This window comes from Podarcis pityusensis, assembly GCF_964106645.2.
Source record: "Podarcis pityusensis genome assembly, chromosome: 7".
Taxonomy (NCBI): Eukaryota; Metazoa; Chordata; class Lepidosauria; order Squamata; family Lacertidae; genus Podarcis; species Podarcis pityusensis.
This window is the reverse complement of record NC_138031.1, coordinates 27,243,146-27,270,874: the sequence shown is the minus strand read 5'-3', so window position 1 is coordinate 27,270,874 and position 27,729 is coordinate 27,243,146. Positions and strand designations below refer to the sequence as shown.

At 42.6% G+C, this 27,729-nt stretch overlaps 1 protein-coding gene across 1 annotated transcript; it reads right to left on the bottom strand.

Annotated features, from left to right (window-relative positions):
- Positions 1 to 320: 320 nt before the first annotated feature.
- Positions 321 to 21,073, bottom strand: TMEM64 (transmembrane protein 64). Its single transcript, XM_081013548.1, has 3 exons — positions 19,573 to 21,073; positions 3,581 to 3,736; positions 321 to 2,817 (listed from the first exon to the last, which is right to left on the bottom strand). Exons 1-3 carry the CDS (start codon positions 20,353 to 20,355, stop codon positions 2,626 to 2,628), a joined length of 1,131 nt encoding a protein of 376 aa, XP_080869674.1. The 5' UTR covers positions 20,356 to 21,073; the 3' UTR covers positions 321 to 2,625.
- Between the last annotated feature and the right edge of the window lie 6,656 nt (positions 21,074 to 27,729).

Below are 27,729 nucleotides of genomic sequence, written 5' to 3'. Positions count from 1 at the left end.
CCAGTGATGGCTGCCTGCTTCAAAGGAACAGTTCAGTTTTAGTAATACATAGGTGGCTCTATCAAATGAGCCAAGCCACATGCTACAGTAGAAGACTTAAAGCTCACATCTACACAAGCAGAATAAAGAGTGAATTTATTGTATAAAATGATTGGCAAGATACAAAAAGAAAAGAAAAAACTTTTATGCATATTTTCTATTAACTTGTACACAAGTTATCACGCCAAAAGCAGAAACTTTAAGATTATTGTTTTAAAATGTTTACACAGTGAAGTTAATCTGGTTGCAAAACACAATGGAACTAAAAGCACTTGAGAATGCAGCTTTGCAAAGTCTTCTTTATTGTTGTCATCAAAGGAGTCCACAAAATACATGTATTGGTAAAGTCTTAAGTGGGAATGACATCCAGGTTACTTTGCTTACTGGAGTTACTTTTCAAATAAAAACCCTTGGTAACAAAGGGATCAGCAATCTTTCACTGTCAAACAGTGCCCTTAAATAGTAACCGAACTGTCAGTTTTCAAAAGTGACAAACTAATGCAGGTGTAGGAGAATAACGCTAAATTCCCCCCCAAACAGTTGCTTGCGAGTAGTTCCAGAAATGTCAATGGATTCAAGAAAGGAAATGTTGCTAAGACGTATGACCACCATTTCAAGGTGACTGGGGACATAGTGGAACTGTGCAATTACTGTACCAAAAAAAGTATGCTATATTCTCAATAGCAAACTATTCCGAACTATAACCCTGAAAGCAATTTGCCACAACCAAACACAAAAGCTAATGGACATATGGTTTTAGACTGTGGCCCTTGTTTTCTACAGATGGTAGTTTACACATAACTGGCAAAAAAACAACAACCCAAAACTGATTGCATCCAGGTGACACACATACAAAAAAGAAAGGGAGGGGCAATAAGTTAACACAAAATTGTAACAGCCCAAATTGTACTTTATTGACAAGAAACTAATTAAGACAAAAAAATTAGGTTATTTGAGTTCAAAGTAGTTTTGTGCTGGTTCCAACTTCTATGAAGCATTTTTGAGAGTATACAAATATGTATCTGTAAAGAATTATGGAACTGACACACACAAGATTATTTCAGTCTGTTCAAACCCACGAAGAAGAGACTTGGCGATCCTTCTGTGGAGAGTCCATCATATCATATGAAATATATTCTTTTAAAAACATTTACGGATTCCTGAGCCTTGAAAGACATTTCTGCCCTTTTCTAGTCATTTATTTATTTTTTAAGATGGAAAACCTGTTTTTCCTAATTTTTGCAAATGTTTCACACATGCAAAGAAGAAGAAGGGGCACATGCAATCTTCACAGCATTTCACTGGTACAAGTACCAATGTACTGCACAAAACATACCAGAAGAGCATCATCTGATGACCGGAGGAAAGTATTAGGGAGGAACTGTGTTGATTTTTAAAGCTTTTATTAAAGAAAAACCAAAAGGTCTTCCCCATAAAATAAAGGCCACGTTATTTGTTAGTACCATAGTATTTTCAGAGAGATTTAGTTCCTCCTGCTTTGCAAGTCTTATGGTGCTCAGTACAAAGCGAAGCCGATTTACACACCCCCAAACTCTAACTAGCTAGAAATGCGTTTGTAATGGAAGAGCCCTTTTCGTCACTAACGAGGATGATAAAACCAGGTCAAAGTCTTGTATTTCACCTACAAGTTCTCCCTCAGACTGCTATTGGCCACAATCATATTAAGTTCTTTGTAGTTTCTCTTTTACTTTGCATATTACACAGTGTAACTTAAAACGTTATATAAGAGCACTTCAGTCCCACAATGTAGGATTTAAACTTACGTGAAAAATTATGAATGGCTCCACAATATTTCAGTGGCTTACAAAAATACATTCAACCAAATATTTATATAATGTGTTCTCCCCCTGGCCCAACAAGAAATTAAAAAAAAGCAAGGTAAGGGAGCCAAATAGTCCCCAAATAGCAAAAATGCTCCCGCACTTTCCTTTTTAGCAGGTTCCCAAAAGAACTGTGGAGAAACCCTGTAACCTGTCGCAGACAGGAAATGACTGGATATTGGGAGGGAGAGAGCTGTCCTTTTCAGAAAGTACTAGAGTTTTGCCTTCCCAGCCCTAAGAAGCAGAACCTTCCATTTGCTGGATTGCCCTCTTGCTCGTGAGAGAAGAACATACTGCTTTCTGGAAATACTTTGAAAGCTAAGCACATTCAAGAGTACTGTACATGGAGTTGCATACTTTACACTCATTCGCCAGCATTGAAGATCTACTGTATATTATTAGTCAGCCTTATAAATAACGCTAAGCAGAAAAGAAAAAAAAATTTGCTTCAAGGGTATTTTTTCTCCGTTTGAAAAAGGAAACACAAAACAAACCTAAAGTGCAGACTACAGGCCATGACACGTATAATAATGACGAAAGGTGCAGCCAGACTTACATCTATATTTACAGTCACTTAGCCACCTTACAAAAAGCCGCCCATTTTGCAATCTAAAAACCACCAAGGTTGTTTGAGATCCTCCACTGTTCGGGATTTACGTCTTTTAGAGATGTCTAGGCAATATGTTAGGTTGTCCAGATTCACAAAGAAAGTTAATATAATACTTCAGGAGGAGGGGGGCGGGACTCATACAATGTTGATTCCTCCTCCAGAAAATGCAAGCGTCCTCTTGCTGCAAAAGGATGAGTTGCTGTTGCTTGGTAGACTGCTTTTAACAAGTGATGTCTTCATTTCCATTTCACATGCAACTATGGCTGCATTCAATTCCACTTGAGCCCGGTGGACAACATAAAACATGAGGCCTATACTTATTACAATCTGTGAATGAAACAGAAGTGATAGTGCTTTTAAAAAATATTTTCAGCAGCAGTAATAAGCACAAGGAAAGGATTCAAAGTGTGGGAGAAACTTTTAAATAGGCTTTATAGGCCACGCTAGCAGCGACTGCGTTAAAAAGAATGTCACGTTCACATATGTGCAGTGCAGAGAAAGTGGAGGGAAGGAGTTTTTCTCCTCTCATATCATATGACCCGAGGCTATTCAATGAAGCTAAATGTGGAGAGAATCGGGACAGACAAAATAAAGTACTTCTTCACGCAACATACAATAGAACCTCTACTCATGATCACAATCAGTTCTGGAGGCCCGCCTTTATGGCGAAACGGGTTGCTGGAAGAGGCGCCGTTGTGTGCATGAGCGAACGGCAATCGCTGCTCCTGCGCATGCGCAAACGGCAGCAAACCCGCCAGTTACTTCCAGGTTTGCCGCAGTCGCAACTTGGAACGTCCGCAAGTGGAGGCGGTTGTAAGTAGAGATTCTACTGTATACTCAAACTACAAAACTCGTCCCCACAAGACAGTGTGATGGGCCACCAACTTGGACAGCTTTCAAAGAGAATTGCACTACAGTATAATATAAATAAAAGGAGCCTTATGATCCAAGCCAATATTAACCATGCAGATTACCTGGGAGTGAATACCATTTAACACAGTGGGACTTACTTTTCATTAAACACATACCGCAATGAGACAAAAGGTTATAAAAATGAATTTTTTGAGTAAGGGCTAAAAAAATGGCTTACCTGTAAACTAAAAATGAAGTAGCCACTAACACTTTGTTCTGCAATAACATCCTCCATAGTGCGCAAGGTGGTGCCCAGATAGGAGTTTAAGAGTTGAGTTGGAAGCAATCCAATGGAAGAAGCCATCAGATAGTTTGGTAATGAAAGATCCGTTATCTAAATAAAAAAGAAGGCATAAAATGTAACCTGAAAAAGGGAATTCTCTTTATTAGTTACATGTTCTAAATCTCCCAAAGACACCGTCACCAGCCCCAGGGCTAACAGGAACCACTTATTTCAATAGACCTAAGAGTACAACCATAGTTACATAAGTCTACTGGGAAAATATTTTTACATATTTTAACTGGCTTAAGGATTTCAAAAATTCTTTATGAATGCTAAAAGTGAAAGGTGGGAAGGGATCATGTATATTGCCTTGAACCCCTTAGTGAAATAGTGGATAAACAACAAATAACTTTCAAACAGAATTGGAGATTATGACAGGTTTTTGCTATTTTTGTTGGCATCCGGCTGTCTTGAGAGATAATGGAGTGCACCTCCAGAGGTGAAGTCAAACCCTGCATTAGCAGCACTGAAGTAACCTCCTTGGGGCACAAGCCTGGGCACTGTGTATGGAGGTTCTGGGCTTCCCCCCTCTCAGCCTGGCTGATGTGGTCCAAAGGAAAGCAGAACAGTATGTTTAATACCAGCTTGGCTGCAGGAGTTGCCAGAAGGGGGCATACAAGGTGCCATCCAACCGCTTTAGGGACTCCATTCTAGATTTCTGCAGGGTTTATTCCTTAGCCTTTTCTTCTCCCAAACTTATCCTTCCCAGGTTGACAAGCCCCATATGCCCCTCATTTCCCTACAGCATGTGCAGAAATCACCTTCTTGACTGTTGGACCCACTTTTGGTCTCATCTGCTCAATCTGCCAGAGCCCGTCTTTGCATGCAGAAGTCCCTAACTCACCAAGGGTTTGAGACCCATCAGCTACCCTCACCTGGCTTAGCCAGCCAGTTGAAGCCGTTCCCAGGGTGTGGCTCCTTTGATATATAGCCAAGTATATCCTGGCTATAAATTCGGTATGACAAACACATTATATTTTAAAATAGGAATGTATTTATAAGTTACCTTTGGTAATACATTCCAAGTAAGAGCTTGACCGCAGGAAGACAAAGAAACATTCTAGTACTCATACTAGAGGCCTGTGACAACACATACTGCCAACAGTGTTAAGGCTCTGAAAGTAATCTAGTATGTCATGTTTAATAGCCCAACTGCTGGTAGGCATTTTCCATATATTTAGAAATACAGTTTCTAATTTGTAGTTTAGTTTTATTTGTTTTAAGGGACACGGGTGGCGCTGTGGTCTAAACTACAGAGCCTAGGGCTCGCTGATCAGAAGGTTGGCGGTTCGAATCCCTGTGACGGGGTGAGCTCACGTTGTTCAGTCCCAGCTCCTGCCCACCTGGCAGTTCAAAAGCACGTCAAAGGGCAAGTAGATAAATAGGTACCGCTCCGGCGGGAAGGTAAACAGCATATCCATGAGCTGCTCTGGTTTGCCAGAAGTGGCTTAGTCATGCTGGCCACATTACCCGGAAGCTGTCTGCGGACACGGACAAACACCGGCTCCCTCGGCCTATAGAGCGAGATGAGTGCGCAACCCCAGACTCATCCGTGACTGGACCTAACGGTCAGGGGTACCTTTACCTTTTCTATTTGTTTTATAGACTTGTTAGCCACCTAACAAAATCCAGTGTTTTCCAAACATAAAATATTTGATAAAACCACTTAAACAAATAAATGTTATTTGAATAGCAGAACAATGCAACAATGAGTAGAAACAATAATAAATACACCATTCTATTTCTACCAATCATTCCACACAGGAACTAAAAAAGAGGGCCACAAAGAACTACCTAATCTATCTCTACCACTGCAACTCCTCACCCCCACAGTGGTGGCTTTAAAACAGGCTTCCTCAAACTAGGGCCTCCAGATGTTTTTGGCCTACAACTCCCATGATCCCTAGCTAGCAGGACCAGTGGTGAGGGATGATGGGAATAGTCTCAAACCATCTGGAGGGCCAAGTTTGAGGAAGCCTGCTTTAAAAGGTCAATACCAGCAATTTAAATTGCTCCTTGAAGCCAATAGGTAGCCAGTAAAGCTGATGAAGAATTGGCCTAATTGTTTATCACATGTCAACATCCGGGGTGCTGGATTCTCCAACAGCTGAAGCTTCAGGGAAACTTGATGCAGCTGACAAACCAGACCTTCAACTGGCCCACCCACAGGCAACTTTGACAGGTGAGCAAGGCCACCCACCGGTCAATCATCTGTCATTATATGACATCAGGCGATTCAAATTTTAAACCCTGGCTGCAAAAGAAGAATCAGGAATGTACTCTAAATGCCCTCCCAATTCTTCTTTTCCACTTGAACCTGGCACCAATTTTTTAAGTGCCAAACTGAAGCAGTCACTGGAATGAAAGAATCAGAGGTGCACCAATAGTGCGCTGCCAATTTTCCTTCTGGAATTAGGCACAGAGATGTCACCACTACAGCACCTGGTGTCATAATGAATGTCAGGTGATGGAACAGCTGGACATGGTAGGTATTTTTCAAATCCATTTCACAGGCCTATTTAGGTGCGGGGGCCTGAAGTACAACATGGCTGTTCTAAAACATGTTCCTAAGTCAAGCAATACAAAGACCCAAACAGCTTCTAAAGTTTTAATGAAAACAGTCCTTCCCAGCGGACACTTTAAGACACGTTAAAATGATATTCTATTCATTTTAGCATTATGTAGCATTAGAATGACGATTTTTTTAAAAAAAATTCACAACATAGCCTGTAGCCATTATTTTAGAATAGTGTTGGTATTTTAACAATATCTCTTCAAAATGAAGCGGTGACATGAGTAATCAAACACATTTTAGCACTCCAGTAAGGTGATCAGCTGAAACACTTGAGTAGTGAACAAATTACTTCACAATTTTAGGCAATTTATTGCAGTACTTCTAAATCCAAGAAAGTATTTGCACCAGTAGCATGAATTCAACTTAGGCAGAAGTTTTACAGCAAGTTTTATTGACAGGTATGTGAATAAACTTACCAGCTTTATATATCCAAAAGGTACTTTCTGATAACTTTTGTAATTCTGTTGAAATCTGGGGCATTACGAAAGCTTACACATGGGAGACCTACTTTATTGCCAGGAGAATGCAACTAGTACTTTCTCTGCCTTTTAAATATTAAATTAGAAACCAGATATACTAAGTAGGGCACTCATTAAATTTGACCGTACTCTGAAACAATCACAAGGATTAGATGAACACCTCTCGACAGTAAACTTGTTCAGCCTGTAATGTACCCAGGCTACTGGTAAGATGTTATCTGTACAGATCATGATCTTTGCTTCTTCTTTCATCCTAAAATGGCTCAGGACTAAGTATTATACAGTAGGAAAGAGGCATGTCTAGTGAACTCATTAGCAAGATGCAGTTAAATCCAATCTAAAGTCACCATACATTTTTCAAATATAGAAAATAAACACTGTTTTATGCTTAAATAAAATTAGGGCACCCATATTTGATAAAATCATTTGCATATCTATTTTTACATCAGAACCTTTTTTTAAAAAAACTGTAATGTAGGGGGGAAGAGAACCTGGAAGAACTCAATTTACAAGATTGTTTTAAAAATCTTTATAGGCATTTTAACCAGGATTCACATGGCGGGAGGAGGGATAGGAATGGGTCAGCGGACTTCACCCCTGGCCCATAAAAACACAGGCACCCAAATCCTTACAGAAAGTTTGGGGAAAAGGTTACAGCTCTGTGGCAGAGCACATGCTTTATATTCAGCAATCCCCAGCACCTCCAAGTAAGGCCAGGAAAGACTCCTGTCCTGGAAAGCTGCTGCCAGTCGGTGTTGAAGCAACAGTCCGACTCGACAGAAGACAGATGTTCAAACAAACTTGTGTGCAATGGGAGCAGAGTCTGTCACTGAGATGCCACTCCAACCTCAAGCTACCTGAAAGACCCCCATTCCCCCATATGAACCTGCCCAGGCTCTTAGCTCTGGACATGGGAGAGGGCCTTCTTGGTAAGATCCAAGATCTCAGAACTCCCTTCCTAGACAAGGTAGACAGGCTCTCTCCTTGCTGTCCTTCCGCTGGAAGGTGAAGATGTTTCTATTCCAACAGGCTTTTATTGTTGCCTGTGTTTTTAATGGATCTATCTTAAATTGTTTTAATTATTGTCTTTTCTGTTTTTAGCTTTTTCTATTTTATCTATACAAAGCCACCTTGAGTCCTGGACACATGTGTACACACACTTACTAGCAAATAAAAGAACCCCAAAGGACACAGCAAGCAATGCCCTTAACATCATGTGCAATTTAGACCTCAAAGGGATCCAGATAAGATTTTCATCTCAACACCTTTTGGGGGGGAATACAGAACATCAAAGTTTGGAGAGCACATACCATAGTGATCCACTAAGAAACAAACCACAAATTCTGCACAGTTGAAGAAAGTTACTTTCTTGGTTGAGAGACAAAGGGATAATCAGATATCTAGGAGCATAATTCAAAACCTTTAGCACCACAGATTTATGAAACATAATTATGTCTTTTTGGCTTTTGCTGTAGACATACAAGAATATTAAGCAAGACCACTTACTTGAAGGCTAAGGTTGTAGTCCTTTGATCAGTTATAAGGAAGTAAGTCCCACTGAACAAAGTGAGGCTTACTTCTACATAACTGTGACTACGATCAGACGGTAGCAAGTGCCTAGAACTTTGCAGATCAGATGCAGGTGGCAACCATTTCACATGGGGGTTCCATTCTGGCTGCACAGCACATCGGCCACCTCCGTGTCACCTTCTTCTGGGTCCAAAAGGACCTGCGTGTCGGCAATTGCATATCAATTTCGCTGTGCCTAAAATGGTTGCTGGCTGTAGTAGCTACCTCACAAAACTGTATTCCTCTATGATATGAAAAACAAATGCCTAGGCTTTTTGCCTGGTAGCATCATAAATATTTATAATATAAGAAGTGAACACGTAGGTGGAAAATATAATTACCTGGGACCAAGAGACACACATAGTAATAAATGTTGTGCCTTTCAACATGTTTGTATTAAAATTCAGATTTCTTTTTTTTATTAAAGACAGGATTACCATAATTTTTAATTGATTTTACCTCACCACCACCACCCACCCTCCTCTCTACCTCATGCATCCTGGGGATAGGGAATTCTGTCTCTCTTCATTTCAACAATACTATCATCTTCCCTGAGCTCCTTAGAATAAGGATTAGGATAGAGCCCAAAATAAGTGACTACCAAATGTTACATACAGTTGGTATTAAGAAAGTCTTTCTTCAAGGTAGGAGGAAGTAGTTGTAGTCTTTCTTCAAGGTAGATTTTGAAGAAGGAAGACAATAGCTACTTGATTTGACCAAGACTTGCCTCCATCATGGGCTGAGTGAGGTCCAGCTGCTGAGCCTTAGTTCCTTTGCCTCAGAGATCCTCAGTGGGATTGCTACCTGGCAATAGCAGGGAAGACCACGGATGAAGAAAGGAAATGCTTCCAAAATAACCTAGCATCATATGGATGCTATATTATTTCTCTTCCTAAAACTATCATTGAATGCAATCATATCATAAAAATATTCTGTAAGCTGCTTTGAGAACTTCTTGGATCTATCAGACGGAATATAAGTATTATAACCAGACAAGCAAACAGCCTCATTCATGAAACACCTTTTGAATCAGTTCAAAATTACACAGAAATATTTGCCTATTGTGCCCAGTGAAAGTGTGTGAATGTCCTTAAACTTCAACTGATGAAGGCCAGGGGGCCAATGATTTAAAAAAGGTAACAGCCATCTGTTTTTCAGTCTATCAGATCCTTCTCCTATTGCTTAAATCTGAAACACAATATAAATCATTATGCAAATAGTTCTTCACCCCACATAAAGTCAACAATATTTATGGAACTTATAATAAATGATGGAGATGTCAATCATCAGGTGTCAGCTTCATGCAGTTGTGAAGGAAATGCCTTCCAGTTGTTGAAGTTTGGAAGAAAGTGATTGATGTAATATATCAGATGGCCAGGTGTAAACTGAAATTAGATCCATTTGTGATACTGTTATTTAAATGCAAATAAATAAACTCAAAACCTTGGGGTTTTGTGGGGGGTTTTTTGCTTTTTTATCTGAAAAATGCATTAATTGACAACCTGTTATTAGCCCTAAAGTTGTAATTGACAGATATTAAAAAGGGGGTACTCTTCAACATTAAAATGGATGAGAAAGGCTCTGAATACAACCAAAATGAGTGATTTGGTGAGTCTGACATATATAACTCTTAATAAGTTAATAAAATAGTATGAGCCCTTTTGCTCAGTGTTGAAATGTCTACTATAACATTCTCCTGCAGAAATGAGTACAGTGGTACCTCGGTTTTCGAACGTAATCCATCCCGGAAGACTGTTCAGGTTCTGAAACATTCAAAAACCAAGGACTCAACAACCAACAGCTAGGCCTCAGGAGCTTGCACTCAGCAGAAGCTGCGTGGCATGTTCGACTTCTGAAGTGTGTTCGAAAACCGAAGCATTTACTTCCAGGTTTACAGCATTCGAAAACCAAAATGTTTGTCAACGAAGACGTTCAAAAACCGAGGTACCACTAGATACTCTTACGTAAGATTACGTACAATTTTTCCTCTCATATTTGTATTTTTGCTTATATATTTCAGAAAGAGAGAAAATATACATCTCAGGAATAAGACATGCTTTTACAAAAGTAGTTCAGCTGATAAGACATGTGGGCTGCTAACTACTTCACTGTCAAATACTATTTATCTTTCTGGAAATGCTGCCACTCTAAGAGTCAAGGACTACCTTTGACCTGACACGTTGGATAAATGTTATCCTAGTCATCAGTGCAATGTTTTCCTGGTTGCAATTAAACACAGTAGCTTCTAACTGTGGGAAAAAAGAGAATATAATGCAAATACACACCCACTCATGATCAAGCTAATAAATATGCAACATCACCCAATACGCCTGTACTTGCGCCTACATTCAGGACCATTTGCTTTTATTTGATTGTTTAAAGTCACTGATCTTTACCCATGCTGTTGAGTGTATGGGCCAGAAGATGACACATGGTCCTGAAAGCAACACAACTGCATTGGCATGGCCCTGAGTGTTTATTAACTTGATCATGGAAAGCTGAAAATTTAGATCACACTTTCTGCTTTCCTTTCTGATTTTTTTATATTTCAATTATAGTTTCTTTGTAAAGATAGCATTGTTTAAATTTTATGAAAAATGTTAATACCCACATTTAAAGTGCAAGCATATTCTGGTCTACTCAGAAATACATTCCACTGAGCTAAATGAGGCTTACTTCCATGTTAAGTGGTTGCAGGATTTTAGCTTTATTGTCTGATGATCTGTTACCAAGCAGATTGATTTAACACTTGCTTTTTATGTCAAAGGAAGAAATGGAGGAGAAAAGGCCAACTTTTGATGTCAAGCATTATAAATAGGCCCCTTCATGGATCACTGCCTTGCCGTGGTGAAGGGGCTTGAATAACTCAGAGAAGCTATGAGCTATGCCGTGAAGGGCCACCCAAGATGGACAGGTCATAGTGGAGAGTTCTGACCAAACGTGATCCATCTGGAGCAGGAACTGGCAAGCCACTCCAGTATCCCTGCCAAGAAAACTCCATGGACAAAGACAACAGGCATATAAAAGTTATGATGCTGGAAGATGAGCCCCTCAGGTCGGAAGGCGTCCAACATGCTACTGAGGAAGAGCGGAGGACAAGTACAAGTAGATTCAGAGCTGATGAAGCGGCTGGGCCAAAGCCGAAAGGACGCTCAGTTGCGGATATGCCTGGAAGCGAAAGGAAAGTCCAACACTGTAAAGAAAAATATTGCATAGGAACCTGGAATGTAAGAACCATGAACCTTGGTAAGTTGGATGTGGTCAAAAATGAGATGGCAAAAATAAATATTGACATCCTGGGCATCAGTGAACTAAAATGGACGGGAATGGGCGAATTCAGTTCGGATGACCATCATATCTACTACTGTGGGCAAGAAACCCGTAAAAGAAATGGAGTGGCCCTCATAGTCAACAAAAGAGTGGCGAAAGCTGTACTGGGATGCAATCTCAAAAATGATAGCATGATCTCAATACGAATCCAAGGCAGACCTTTTAACATCACAGTAATCCAAGTTTATGCACCAACCACTGGTGCTGAAGAAACTGAAATTGACCAATTCTATGAAGACTTACACACCTTATAGAAATGACACCAAAGAAGGATGTTCTTCTCATTATAGGGGATTGGAATGCTAAAGTAGGGAGTCAAGAGATAAAAGGAACAACTGGCAAGTATGGCCTTGGAGTTCAAAATGAAGCAGGGCAAAGGCTAATAAAGTTCTGCCAAGAGAACAAGCTGGTCATCACAAACACTCTTTTCCAACAACACAAGAGACTCTACACATGGACATCACCAGATGGGCAGCATCGAAATCAGATTTATTATATTCTCTGCAGCCAAAGATGGAAAAGCTCTATACAGTCAGCAAAAACAAGACCTGGAGCTGACTGTGGCTCAGATCATCAGCTTCTCATAGCAAAATTCAAGCTTAAACTGAAGAAAGTAGGGAAAACCACTGGACCGGTAAGATACAATCTAAGTCAAATCCCTTATGAATACACAGTGGAAGTGAGGAACAGGTTTAAGGATTTAGATTTGGTGGACAGAGTGCCTGAAGAACTATGGATGGAGGCTCGTAACATTATACAGGAGGCAGCAGCTAAAACCATCCCAATGAAAAGGAAATGCAAGAAAGCAAAGTGGCTGTCCAACAAGGCCTTACAAATAGCGGGGAAGGGAAGGCAAGCAAAATGCGAGGGAGATAGCGAAAGATACAGGAAATTGAATGCAGATTTCCAAAAAATAGCAAAGAGAGACAAGAAGGCCTTCTTAAACAAGCAATGCAAAGAAATAAAGGAAAACAATAGAATGAGAAAAACCAGAGATCTGTTCAAGAAAATTGGAGATATGAAAGGAACATTTCGTACAAAGATTACCATAATGAAAGACAAAAGTGGAAAGGACGTAACAGAAGCAGAAGACATCAAGAAGATGTGGCAAGAATACACAGAGGAACTACACCAGAAAGAAATGGATGTCTCGTATACCCCAGGTAGTGTGGTTGCTGACCTTGAGCCAGACATCCTGGAGTCAAATGGGCCTTAGAAAGCACTGCTAATAACAAGGTGAGTGGAAGTGATGATATTCCAGCTGAACTATTTAAAATTTTAAAAGATGATGCTGTTAAGGTGCTACACTCAATATGCCAGCAAATTTGGAAAACTCAGCAGTGGCCAGAGGATTGGAGAAGATCAGTCTACATCCCAATCCCAAAGAAGGGCAGTGCCAAAGAATGCTCCAACTACCGCACAATTGCACTCATTTCACATGCTAGCAAGGTTATGCTTAAAATTCTACAAGGCAGGCTTAAGCAGTATGTGGACCGAGAACTCCCAGAAGTGCAAGCTGGATTTAGAAGGGGCAGAGGAACCAGAGACCAAATTGCAAACATGCGCTGGATTATGGAGAAAGCTAGAGAGTTCCAGAAAGACATCTACTTCTGCTTCATTGACTATGCAAAAGCCTTGACTGTGTCGACCACAGCAAACTATGGCAAGTTCTTAAAGAAATGGGAGTGCCTGATCACCTCATCTGTCTCCTGAGAAATCTCTATGTGGGACTAGAAGCTACAGTTAGGACTGGATATGGAACAACTGATTGGTTCAAAATTGGGAAAGGAGTACGGCAAGGCTGTATATTGTCTTCCTGCTTATTTAACTTATATGCAGAATTCATCATGCGAAAGGCTGGGCTGGATGAATCCCAAGCCGGAATTAAGATCGCCGGAAGAAATATCAACAACCTCAGATATGCAGATGACACAACCTTGATGGCAGAAAGTGAGGAGGAATTAAAAAACCTTTTAATGAGGGTGAAAGAGGAGAGCGCAAAATATGGTCTGAAGCTCAACATCAAAAAAACGAAGATCATGGCCACTGGGCCCATCACCTCCTGGCAAATAGAAGGGGAAGAAATGGAGGCAGTGAGAGATTTTACTTTCTTGGGCTCCATGATCACTGCAGATGGTGACAGCAGTCACGAAATTAAAAGACACCTGCTCCTTGGGAGAAAGGCGATGGCAAACCTAGACAGCATCTTAAAAAGCAGAGACATCACCTTGCCAACAAAGGTCCGTATAGTTAAAGCCATGGTTTTTCCAGTAGTCATGTATGGAAGTGAGAGCTGGACCATAAAGAAGGCTGATCGCCGAAGAATTGATGCTTTTGAATTATGGTGCTGGAGGAGACTCTTGAGAGTCCCATGCACTGCAAGAAGATCAAACGCATCCATTCTGAAGGAAATCAGGCCTGAGTGCTCACTGGAAGGACAGATCGTGAAGCTGAGGCTCCAATACTTTGGCCACCTCATGAGAAGAGAAGACTCCCTGGAAAAGACCCTGATGTTGGGAAAGATGGAGGGCACAAGGAGAAGAGGACGACAGAGGACGAGATGGTTGGACAGTGTTCTCGAAGCTACCAGCATGAGTCTGACCAAACTGCGGGAGGCAGTGGAAGACAGGAGTGCCTGGCGTGCTCTGGTCCATGGGGTCACGAAGAGTCGGACACGACTAAACGACTAAACAACAACATTATAAATAGGACACAATAAGTGACATGTTGTACTGATTGTGCGCTGCCTACCACTCAAAACAGTCAAATCATAGGGGGTTGGGTCCAGAAGACATAATCTTGTCTTGCATCAGATCAACTGACCAACCTACATGGGAGAGGGTTGGGTGTTGTTGTTGTTTTACTGCTTTACAGCTACCTGAGCTTTGCACATGGAGAAATTCACCTTCGTGTGTGCAGTGTGATTCTCTGCACTTGGATTTAGAAGGAACTCCCAATCATTTCAATAGGATTTAGTCCCAAATAAACATTCATACAACTGAAACCTTGGGCTTACATGAAAGTAAGTCCCAGTGAACAGAGCAGAACTCACATCTAAGTAAACATACAGTGGATTGTGTAGTTAGCCTTCAAATAAGTAATATTGCTTAGTGTCACCGATATTTGTACATAGAGATGCCAACAAATCTCACAACTGCACTATCCTTCCTGCCTCTCCAGCAAATATAATTCTGTAGCACTATTGGCATGCTAGCTGCATGATCAAAGGCTTCAGAATATACTCCTAGTCCCAGCTAGTATAAAGGTTCTTATTTAGTTGCAAACCAGTATCTTAAATTATATAATCAACTAATGTGGATGTTTGATCAGGAAGAGCACAAATCATATGATACTCTTGATTTAAGTTATTTCAATTTGTCTGGTTTTGTGGTGATTTAAATCAATTCACCCTGCTTTTTGTAGCAAAATCTCTTGTCCTGCACTTTACCAGCAACAGCATACAATTTTTCATTACACTGAGATTTTTATCTGTGTAGAAAAGCTTCATGCATCAAGCATCCATTAATATACAGTCCTGCACACTGCATTGCAGAACAGATAAACTAAAGGCACTCAAAAAGGAATTGCTCTCTCAAGATGCTTGCCTTTCACAACCATGAACCAACCTAGTTTATAACTGCAATCCTAATTTACCTAAAAGGGAGGGATTATGAACATACTGGAACTTACTGTACTGTACTGTACACAAGTTTAGGACTGGGCAGCATGGATAGCTAAGTGTTCCTAACAGACTCCAAGTACCTTTATTCCAATAGATCATTATTTACTAATTTCCTGTACTGGAGTACTTCCACACAGTTTTTACTGTTCCATCTTAAAAGGAATACTTAGAATCACATACAAGCAATTTCTGCAAGCTTCCAAAAGTAACAGAAGTAATGGGAGTACCACCATGTTTTCAAGCTAAATGAAATCATCTGATATTATAATTAATCCCTGAATCTACTCTCTTGTAACAGTTTAGCATGACCTGATGGTTGCAGTTAGGATATTACAGAATTATTCAAGGGCTTGATGTATACACCCCACTGAACAAATTCACCCATGTCATATCAGTTTATACTCATAAAGGACTTGGATGTAAGAATGTAAGAATTCTATTAAACTAGTCTATAAGTTGAAGTGTATGGGGTATTAGGGGAGGGGTAGTACCTCTGGTGGGGGAAATGCTGTGCTCCTTCTGAGGTAGCTTTTCCACCTTTCATTCCCACTCTGCCACTCTGCACTCAGCTCTCACCTGTGGCTCCGATAAGCTATCAGCATGTGACAGCAGCCACACCCCAGGTGAGGGTAGCCAATGGGTCTCAAGCTCTTGGTGAGTTAGGGACTCCCCATGTACAAAGTCAGCCTCCGGTGGTTGAGTGGATGAGACCAACAGTGGGTCCAATGGTCAAGAAGGTGGTTAGTGCATGTGCTATCAAGGGAAATGAGGGGCAAACTGGGCTTGTCAACTCGGGAAAGAAAAGGGAAAAGGAAAACTATGATCCTAAACCTCTACTGCCATTGCAATTCGTGAGAAAGGTACAGTGAAGTCCCTAAGCCTCGTATGCCTCCTTTCAGCAACTCCTGCAGCCAAGCTGGTGTCAAATATACTTTGTTTTCCTATGTACCAAATCAGCAAGGCAGAGAGGGGAGTCTTGTTGTCTGGGCAGCCCAGGACCTCCATACCTCCATACACACTGCTCAGGCTTGTGCCCCAGAGAGGTCACTAATAGCACTAGGTGTTAATACAGCAAAAACAACGTGGGAGGCAGCTGTTACAAGTTACTGGTCTCTGCAGCCACAGCAGGTGCTGTGATTCTCCAGCGATTTGACTTCACCCCCAGAGGTGTACTCCATTGTCTCTTGAGACAGACGGGTGCTAATAATGACAAGTCTTTAGGTTACTTTTTCTCTGACTACTTAAAAGTTCCTTGGTTCCCTGAAATTCCCATGCAGAATGCCATTAAGAAAGCACTGTAAGTGCTAGGACCAGACTCCTAACATGTTGCACCATTTATGTTATATCATTATTTTGTGAAAAGCTGCCACAACTAGGACAGCATGTCCCAAAAACAATAAAGAAGTTGAAAAACCATCATAAAAGATAGACCATGAAGGTATAATGAAATATTACACATATCTAAGAACATTAATTTCACACAGGTACTAAAACAATGAAAAAAGTAATAGAAAGGAATGAGTTCTGGATGTCCTACTAAATTACAGAATCCAGATGTCCCTATGCATCTAGCATACTGAAATATGATTTTCCAGAAATGATTTACAGATGTGATTTAATGTTTTCCATGGTTCATCCATTTGTAGTATTACTAGATTTCATTATAGCAATTTTCAAAAGGGTAGGCTGGTTAGTCCGCTGAAGCAAAAAGCAAAGAGTAGTTATTTAAAGACCAGCAAACTGATTATGGCAAAAGCTTTTGTGGAGAGGAACCCATGTCACTAGATGGATGCACCAAAGTTCATGCCATAATAAAAGCCTTTAAGGTGCCACAAGACTCTTTGTTGAATTTCATTATTATCTCTTAGGAGTACCACTGTGATATCATTATCAAAGAATGCACACAGTCTCATATTCTTTTATGATCTACTGTTATTCAGTTACACTTTGGGGCGCTTGCTCCAAAAAGGATTGCTGGCTCAAATTAAAATGTTGCAGGTGCACTAATGCACAGTACGTTTTAAGGAGCAACACACAGGCACCTTTAGGCAATCTTCTGGTACTGTGAAAGCCACTTATCTGTAAACAGCTCCCACAGGGTTGGGAGAGTGTTTAAGTGACTGAACTGCACAGACGTGAACCAATTCCTTGGAGACACCAATACGATCAGCATCTGCCCACATGGTTCAGTCCTTTAAATGTTGTAGTCATTTCACAAGAGCTGTTTACTCAGAAGCAGCTGTCAAAGAGCTGGGAGACTATCTAAGAGGGCATCACAGAATAAGGATAAACACAAACTGAAGAACACATAAGCTCAGCATCATAGCAGTAATCCCAAAGTAAGTAACTGAAGATGCAATTCTAAGCACACTTACTAAAAAGTAAACTCACAAGTTTTACTAAACCTCTAAAAAGTACTTAAAAATAAACCCAGTTACCAGATTGTCAACTCCAACTTTTTTTTAAGTTTGCATACCTCAGCCCTACACAGTATTACCTGGAAGTAAACCCCAATGAACTCAGTGGGGCTTACATCTGAGTAGGCATGCATAAGACTGCATTGGTAAGGTAATGTGTACCTTGGTACACATTGGTAATGTGACAAATGTAGAATCATGGAATTGTAGAGTTGGAAGGGACCACGAGGGTCATCTAGTCCAACATCCTGCAATGAAGGAATATTTTGGCCAACATGGGGTTTGAACCCACAACCCTGAGATTAAGTCTCTCTTGCTCTACCAACTGAGCTATCCCTAATTCAAGCTGCTGGTGTTTTAAAACACTTGCTTTTCCCCTTTATCACTAATAATATCACTGAAGAGTCACTCTAGTAAGCTGGATTTTTTCAAAGAGATGTTTACACTCTGGGGGAAGCATAGCACTGCTGCTGATCTACATAGTTGTATGTTCTTTCTGCATGTTATGGGGGGAGGGAATTATAATAAGAGCAAACTACAAAGTATGGTTAAGATTTCCCAGCCCAAAAAAACCAAACGTATTATGATCACCTATTTACAGATAGTAAGGCACACGTAAGTTTTTTTATCAAGTCACATGATTAAAATATTTATAACATTCAAGAAAGGGTTAGCTGCAAGTTCTCTCCTGTAGCTTTAAAATTGTACAAAGATAGACACATGCTTTTTCCAAGAGTCCCAACTCAACAGTACCTACAACTTTCTTATAGGAAAATGTGAAGTTAACCCTCCCTATTTTAAATATCAAGAGGATTGTTGACACAAGTTTGAAAAACAGTAATGCTTTGGTACCACATAAATTTGAAGAACAGAATTGGCCCCTATAATTTTACTGAACCTTTATTTCCTTCTAATGGAGTTTTCTTTTGATGTTAGAAGGAAATGGGAGTTTTTTCTTATGCAGGAGTATTCTCCTTAAGAATTATTTTGGAATTCCATGTAAGGAATTTTTGAAGTTATGTGGAAATTTAAAAGCCATGAAGACTTTTCAGAAAAGCTGAAAGAGGCAGCTGGAATTTACTATCCTACTCAGACCAAAGTACAAGTTGCACTCAAATGTGCATAATGGTTGATTGTAGCCCAAGAGACCTAATAAAACACTGCTGCCTGTGGGGCTAATCAACAGTGGAGGCAGCAGCAGGTAAGGATGCTTCAACCTTTTCCTGCTAATTTCCCCACTCTAATATGTAGAACAATCCTATGCATGTTTTCCGAGTCTCATTGTGTTCAATGAGTTTAGGATTGCACCATAAATAGCTTTTCCTTTGTGTTTTAAAAGTTACGCTTTTACAATCCTGCAAAAAGCGGGGAAAATATGTCATTTGATGCAGGCAAAGATTTAAGAATCCTTTTGCCTCTGCACCTCTGCTTCAGATCAGATCTACAAAAGAATGTTGGATTACCATTATATGCATTCAAGTAATATTTGGCCCTTACTTATCTTTCCTGGATAATCAGCACAGACTTATGGTTCCCATATATTAAATGCTTCCATGGCAACCTTTTCAAAACCACTCCCATGGAGAAAAACAAAAATCTTTCAAACAGTGCTGAATGTCCAAGCCTATCTCCACAAGCGATGCTTTTCAATATCATTTGCATTCTCCCCATCGACAATTTGAACGCAAAACCTAGATTCGGCAGAATATATGTTCTATTCCCAAATGGCTCTCTAGTGCTTTCTATTCTGTATTAATGCCCTTTACAAGCCAGGCATCTGAGAGCAAAGGGCATCCCTTCGGGCACCCCCGAGCTTCTTGCAAAGAGCTACTCACCGAGAAGACGGCGTTTTGGAGCCCGAAGGGTATCGGGGTGAGCCTGGCCAGAGCCACCACCTTGAGGCCACTTCCTCCCTCCACCACGCGGATGACAGCGGCGAGCTTCTCGCTGCCCTGGATCCTGGCCAGCACCCATTCCGCCAGCAGCTTCCTGCAGACCACATGGGAGATGAAGGTGCCGATGAGGACCCCCAGCACCATGAGGCCCATGCCCAGCACGAAGCCGTAGAGGTAGCCGGCGGCCACGTTGAGCAGGATGTAGCCCCAGCCGCACGGGAAGGACACCACGATGAAGCCCACGGTGAAGAGCAGCACGCCGGCCAGGCTGTCCAGGCTCTCGGCCCACAGCATCAGGTCCCGCAGGTACTGGCGCACCAGGGCGAGCGAGGCGAAGCACAGCGCCGCCAAGAAGCACGCGCTCAGGCAGCTTTTGCACCAGCAGGTGCCCAGCAGGCAGCCCGAGCAGCGCCACGTCCTGCCCTCGGACAAGCCGGGACCCACTTCGGGCAGCTGGCACAGCAAGATCTCCACCGACGGCTCCACGGAAGGGTGGTGGTGCGGCGGCGGCGGCGGCGGCGGATAATGGTGCAGCCCGTTCTGCTCTCCCCAAAACAGCCCCTCGGAGGCTCCTCCGCGGCCCGGCGCCTCGCCCGGCTCCGCCGCAGTCGCCGCCCCCTGCCGGGGCAGCCAGCGGTTCAGGTCCTGCCGGGCTCCCTGGGCGAAGGCGTGCTTGGCCGCCCGCGAGAGCAGCTGCAGCGCCGTCGCGCCCAAGCTCCACATCGCCCGGGCGGCGGCTGCTTCGGCGGCGGCGTCTACGGCGACCAGAGCGGCCGGCTGCTTCGCCTTCTTCCCGGCTTCGCAGGCGCAGGAGGAGGCGGCGGCCGCTCGCTCATCTCCGGCGCCGCCGAGGAGAAGCGAGGCTTGCGAGGCGGGCGGGAGAGCTTTTAAACGGGGAACGGGCGGGCTCGGCAGCTGCGGCCTTGGCGGAGCAGGCGTCCCAGGGAGCGGCAGCAGGGCTCCATTTCCCGCCGGCTCTCTTCAAGGCCGCGCCACCCGGTCGCCTTCTTCGTGGAAGCACCGCCCCGCTCTGGGCTCCAGCCGCGGCGGCGGCGGTGGGGGAGCCTTCGCGCGGAGGCGGCCGCCCGCGTGAGGGAGGAGGAGACGACGACGGCGCCGCCGCCGGACGATGTGGCAGCGGGAGAGAAGAGGCCGGTGGGCGGCGCTGGGCGAGGGGGAGGGGCGCGGGCCTCCGCCACCTCCGCCTCACGCAGATACGTTATCTGCACACATTAAAGGAAACCCCTCACGAATATGTCCCCCTCAGAGAGAACAAACCAACGCCCCCTCTGACGAAAAGCAGCCGCTGAACGGAGGCTTCGCTTTCCACGCAGAGCGTCGCCCTCACGAATCGTCACCTCATCCTACCTCACGGTCCTAAACGAGTTTTCACGCGCAGAACACGGGTTGCTGCCACGCAAACGCGTGAAAGGGCGTCCTCGTCACGAGTGGAGCCAACTCTTATGGTCCCTTCAGTGCCCGCCCTTTTCAGTAAAATATTTCAGGGGCCGCTCCCCTCCCCCCCCCCCCCGAAAAATTGATGGGCATTGCCATTCAAGTAGGGTTCGTGCGCTACGCCTTGTGATCGATTATGCAAAGTATGTTCCCCCTCCCAATATTTTATTCAAGTTGGCACCCACACAAATCATGCTTTTTTTACATGCACTGCCCCCTCCCATCTACACAGCTGTGCGTTAGGCTCTGCATACCTGGGAATTTCACGCAGAATGTCCAGGATACTTGCTTCACAGATGATATATACAGTATTGCATGCAGGCTGCTTATGCGGGTGTTTACATATTGTGTACATGGGCTGTGCACACATGGCACAGAGTCAATCCCAGCCCCCTGTCACCTAGTGACCCCCTGTCACCTGTCACATGGTGGCACACTGAGATAGTATGCAGGGTTAGGCTTGCTGAAGCCCATAGATTTCAGAGGATTCTGCTGCAAGGAAGAAACTGAGCCCCAGGTTTTGAATGGTGGGCACCAAACTCCCCCATTCAGCCATCGGAGGTAGTGATGCCAAGTGTGGAGTGTTTAACTCTCCTGCGGAAGCTGCTCAAATTTCAGTTGAACTGTACTTTTTGCATGTTGTGACATTTGTTTCCACTGTTTACTTCTCTTTTTGTTCTCTTCACACACGTGTATGCTGCCTCTGATGAAGTGGACTTTTGCCCACAAAAGTTAAAAAAACTCAGCGCAATCCTAGGCCAATGGGGGGGCAGTGGGCCTTTTGACTCAGAACCTCAAGCTCAAAGGTGGCCTCCTATTTAGACGTTTGTTAATGTTTTGACATCTGGTAAGTTTCACAACTTGTTTCTCAGCTTGGAGCTGTCCATTTAAGCAAAGAAGATAATTTCTTTGTTAACTGTTACAGCTGTTGTCATATTAAAGTTTAAAATGTTCATATTAATAAATATGCATCTGTTCTCTTGGCACCATATTATACCAGGATGAACACGTCCTCTCAGATCAGCTGATATATATAGACAAACCACTTACTCTTTTGTGGTGCCTCATTTGTTTTTGCATTTTTTTATGTTTCATAAAATCATAGAATCTTAGTTGGAAGGGACCCCAAGGGTCATCTAGTCCAACCCCCTGCAATGCAGGAATCTCAGCTAAAGCATCCATGATAGATAGCCATCCAACCTCTGCTTAAAAACCTCCAAGGAAGGAGAGTCCACCACCTCTTGTGGGAGTCTGTTCCACTGCTGAACAGTTCTTACTGTCAGAAAGTTTATCCAAATGTTTAGTCGGAATCTCCTTTCTTGCAACTTGAAGCCATTGGTTCGAGTCCTACCCTTTAGAGCAGGAGAAAACAAGCATGCTCCCTCCTCCATGTGACAGCCCTTAAGATATTTGAAGATGGCTATCATATCTCTTCTCAGTCGCCTCTTTCCCAGCTCCTTCAAGTGCTCCTCATAAGGCTTTGTTTCCAGACCCTTGATCATCTTGGCTGCCCTCCTCTGCACACATTCCAGATTGTCAACATCCTTCTTAAATTGTGGTGCCCAGAATTGGACACAGTATTCCAAGTGTGGCCTAACTAAGGCAGAACAGAGTGGTACAGTCGTACCTCCAATCTGTTAAGGTCATTTTGAATTCTGACTCTGTCTTCTGCGGCATTAGCTACCCCTCCCAGTTTGGTGTCATCTGCAGATTTGATGAGCATCCCCTCAATTCCTTCATCCAAGTCATTTATCAAGACGTTGAACAACAATAGGCCCAGGACAGGGTTTATTATGGCTAGGGGTAGCCTGGGCCTCTATGGATCTCTGAGAGGGCCTGGATCAGTCCTAACCATGTCTACTAAGATGTAAATATTGAATTCAATGAGGCTTGCTCCCATGTAAGGGGTTAGGATCATATCTGTAATCTGTAAGGTGCTACTGGATTTCTTTCATTACATTACACCCACCTAGCTAGCTACCACTCTGAAAGTGTAACACCTGCATGTCATGGATGCTTTAGCTGAGATTCCTGCCTTGCAGGGGGTTGGACTAGATGGCCTATGAGTCCCTTCCAAGATTCTATGATTTTGTGTTTCACATTTAAGTCAAATAGAAGCTTGGGTGAGGTGGGGCATTGGGAGTTCAGTTGGGGGAATGACATGGGTAGGCGGTTACTGCATCACCAACAGTCCTGCTGATCAGATGGGGCAGCTGCAGTGTTGTTGTTAAAATGTGAGCGCTTGTTGACAAATCTCCTGTGTTGTCTGTTTGGGGCCTGAGATAAGGCAGTGCTCTGCCCTCATCATTTGCTTATGGTCCAGTTTATTGCTGACCTTGGAATTAGGAAGGTCTAGCTGGTAGTTCATTTAAAAAAAAATCCTGCTTCCATCCACAGACTAAGCTATGATTCTCCTGTATGCTGTGATTTGGATATTATCATAGGCTGTACTGTATTGGTCAATTGTCTGGATATAGCATGTAATTGCCGCTTATAGAGAAGTTGATGAGGACAATCACTAATGATCTGGGTGTCTCTGAGTAAAGAACTGAACTAGAGAACTCTTGAATCGCTCCCTCCCCCACCCTCTGTATTATTATTACTACAGTATTTTCACTACTGGAGAATTTAGTCTGGGCTATACGCTACAGGGTGTTCTATTTTTCCACTCAAATGGTTAACTTAAGAAAAAGTACATGCAGCAGATCCTGCCGAGAGTATGTCTCTCAGCAATACTAAATGGCTCACGGTGCAGTCCGCATGATGTTGCACACAGAAGCAGTGAATCAAATCCAAAGTTGATTTATAAGGGTACAATTTTAACAGCACTTACATGGAAGAAAGTGAAACACCCATGAATGAGTTGGGTTAGCCCAGTAGGGTGGACTCACTGAAGAGACAGAAGAGGGAAAGTGATAACTTTTTTTTTTTTTTTTTGCTGGGGAGTTGAATAGTATTTCTGGGCTCCTGTCACTTTTTATAATGGCTACGTCCTTCAAGCTGCAAGTCTGCCATTTGCTGCTGTTAGTCCCTGTTGCTTAGGGACTAAAGCTGTTTACAAAGGAAGAACTCTGAAGTATGTCCAGAATCTTGGTGGATTAAAAGATTTGTAAGACAAGCAATAATTTTCTAATTTTCTCTTTGCACTTGGAGAAACTATTTCATTGTTCGCATGTTAAAGCAAATTACTTACACATTTAGTTCTTTTGCAGCAGTTGCTGTAAAGCTTTGTATAATTGTGATTATATATATATGATGCATAAGGCAGACAGCTGGGGTTTAGATTTGACCCTGCGTGCAATTTTTTTGGCGTGATCTGTCTAAACTTTAGGCTTATCAGTGAACAAAAAGAATAGTTTGTGGACCCAGCTCACAACTCCCCCATTGCAGAACATTTATTAAAAACAACATGAGGGCAGGTTTGTTTGTTTTTCAAGGAACATTCAGATCCTATCATAGGAGTTGAAATTGTAGCCCAAAACAACTGGAGGACACCAAGTTTGGGAATGCTAGATCAGAACATTATATAATACAAATAAGTATAAGGTATATAGCCTAAAGTCAAATTGTATAAAACCACAACAAGAAATTGAAACTAAATACGAAACCAAGCATGGTGTAGCTATAAGATCAAACACTTAAGGGATATTTTTTGTTTGCATTAAGGAAGATAACAAGAGGCAATATGAAGATACTTGGACATTATGATGAGTCCATGGAGTGAGGATTGGGTCATGCTCTCTCACCTCCTGTGCACAGTCAGCATAAATTCTGGGTCCCTTTGAGCAGAAACTGAGTTGTGCACGCTGAGCCTTTATACATACAATTGCATGCATATCAGCTCTTTCAGAAGCTATGCAGAATGGAAGGAAGCATCAGGAGGAAGAACCATGCGGGTGAGTCTCCTCAAAGAGCTATGCTGCAATTAATGCACATGCTAATCTCGCTTACAATTTTTATTTCAATTGAAACTCAAACGATCATAGATTGATTTGGAAAACCGTTAAATGGATATGCATGGAAATTCAACCAACGGGAAGCGAGGAAGTCACTTAACAATGTTAATGAGTATAATTTCTAAAAAGATTATGATTTGTGTTTGTTTGCTTGTTTGTTTATAATTTTGTGAAAATTAATTTTAATTTTTTTTAAAAAAACTATCTCATAGATTCTCGTCAACATAGATTCATGGGTATCACACCTTCATACAAATTGCCACCCATCTCTTAGCTTAGGGGTGGGGAACCTCAGACCTAAAAGACACAGGGCACAGCCCCAAATGATTAAAAGGGGCAGGGGCAGGAGATCTAAGGCCCAGAACAAATGACCCAGGGCATAGGACCCCTGGATCACACCCCACCCCACCAACAATCCAGGACCTGTAATTCTGTGTTGATAAAATGGGGGTCTGTTTACAAAAAAGAAGAAGACTGAAACACTTTCATTTGTGTTAAGCAAATAAGCCAGACCATGTTATGTTTCCGCTTTGAAATGTATGTCAGGGCAATGGGTTGCTACAGAAGCTAAATAGCTGAAGACACTTCAGGAATGTGAAAGAGAGAAGACATGTCTTCTTCTCACCCCCAGCTGGAGGGGTATCTTGGTCTGCCTTCTACTAGTGTCTGCTTTGCCAGTACAATCCCCTGCAGGGAACACACTGACAAAGGAGCACCAAGGAGGATTGAACTTTCAGCTCATCAGTCCTGCTTTTCTGCAGGGATCTGAGCAGAATTTAACCAGGTTAAATCCTGCTGCTTAGGCTGCAGACAGCGGTTCCCTGTGGGGAAATGGAGGCACAGCCTACTCAGAATTTAACCTCACCCATCAGCTGGCATCACCTTCCCATTGGAGCGATGTCAGCTGTTTGACAGATTTGGGGGAAATGGCCTTGAAGGCCAAACTGGATCCCTGGCAGGTTGGAGGGTTCCCCACCCCTGGAGAAGAATAGCCTGCCAGTGCTAGAACTGGGTCTGAAACTTGCTTGTTGGAATAATTCTATGCAGGGGCAGGCTTTAGTCTTTCAAATTTCAGTGGCACCTTGTGCAAGGCCAAAATTCAGCATCCCCCGCTGCCTCTTGCCTTCCATTCCGCTCAACTCATTGTTGTGATACCCTGCAGCTTCCACTAGGCTTGGCACCCAATATGGTGGAATTTGTCATGCTGCCCTAAATTCACCTATGTTTGATGGTTCTTGTAGAGCCCTGGGGAGGAAGGGAGCCTGTTGAAATGTTAATGTTGCAAGCTTCCCATCTTATGCTCAGCTAGTGTGTGTGTGTTCATTGTTGTGTGCATAGTGTGTGTGTTTTTGCATGCCACCCCGATCGCTAAGCAGTGTGAGAGTCCATGGGTTCAGTTTCCTTGGACTGAGAGAGTGCAGACTTTGGTGTCTTTATGATAGATGGATAATTTAACTTGCTTCTCCCATAGCCACAGCCTTGGATTCCACCAGAAATCAGGCATGGCCGTGTCTCTCAGCTGCTCATTTGCCTCTGGCACAGTGCCATATCCTTTGTTACCTTAAAAGCTCATACTTTGGGAGCCATTACCAAGAAACTTGTCTGGCTGTTCCAGCAATTATTCCTTGTTGGATCCAGGAATTAGAAGGGACTCAGGTGGGGGGGTGTACCCTCCCTCCCTCCCTCCCTCTCTCTCTCTCTCTCTCTCTCTCTCTCTCTCTCACACACACACACACACACACACACACACAGTGTGAGTGCGTGCATGTAACAATATATTGGCTCAAATGGGGGAAATAGATAACTTCACGTGAAAACTTCCCATGGAACAGACACAGGAAATTGCAAAAATCAAATAGTAGTAATAAATCTGGAGCCTCAGCATGGTTTTATGATATCCAAACATTATTAACATGGAACGTATTGGTGTAATCAAAGATGAGTCAGTTGAGAAAGGAATAAAGGAGAATCTGGCAACTACAATTATATTCACCTTAATTACAAGGTTGTGTGGGTGTGAGGTTCAAAGGATAAGTGAAACTGCGGGTAATGAAAGACCAGACTGTCTTAATTATCTGTGTTTTCACATGATACACCAACGGCAGGTGTACAAGTCACCTTTTTATAGGTGTGGACAAGAGAAACAGTGACTAGGTTGAGGCCACACAAGCCAATGGCAAAAGTGGGAGCCATAAATTCATTTTATGTAATTGAATTTCTCTTCCCAAAGACTCAGGGCACATAAAAGCTTGTCAAATATTTCTAGCTGGATGTCTGATTGCCATTCCGAAGTGTGTCCAAAAAAGCTTTCCTGAAAAGCTTTCTTTTCAATATACATTAACATCACCATTCACCCTTGGCTTTATATTTGATTTATCCTTTTTTCCCTTCCCACATGCAGCTCTGGGTTCGTTAACACGTAATCTAATTTCATAGTTTTGTGATACATCTCTGAGCCTTGTGCTCATGAGCTTCTTCCACCTACCTCTGCATGCACATTTTTAATCCCTTACTTCCGCTTTCATGGAAACCATAGTTTGCCATTACATCTGATTCAGCGATCCGGAGGAATTATGCAACCACAGTTTACTGGTTCACACGTAAGGGCAAACTATGATGCAGGCCTGGCAGCAGCATCCAACATTGTGAAATTCACTGGGTGGCCTTGTGCAAGTCACAAACGCTT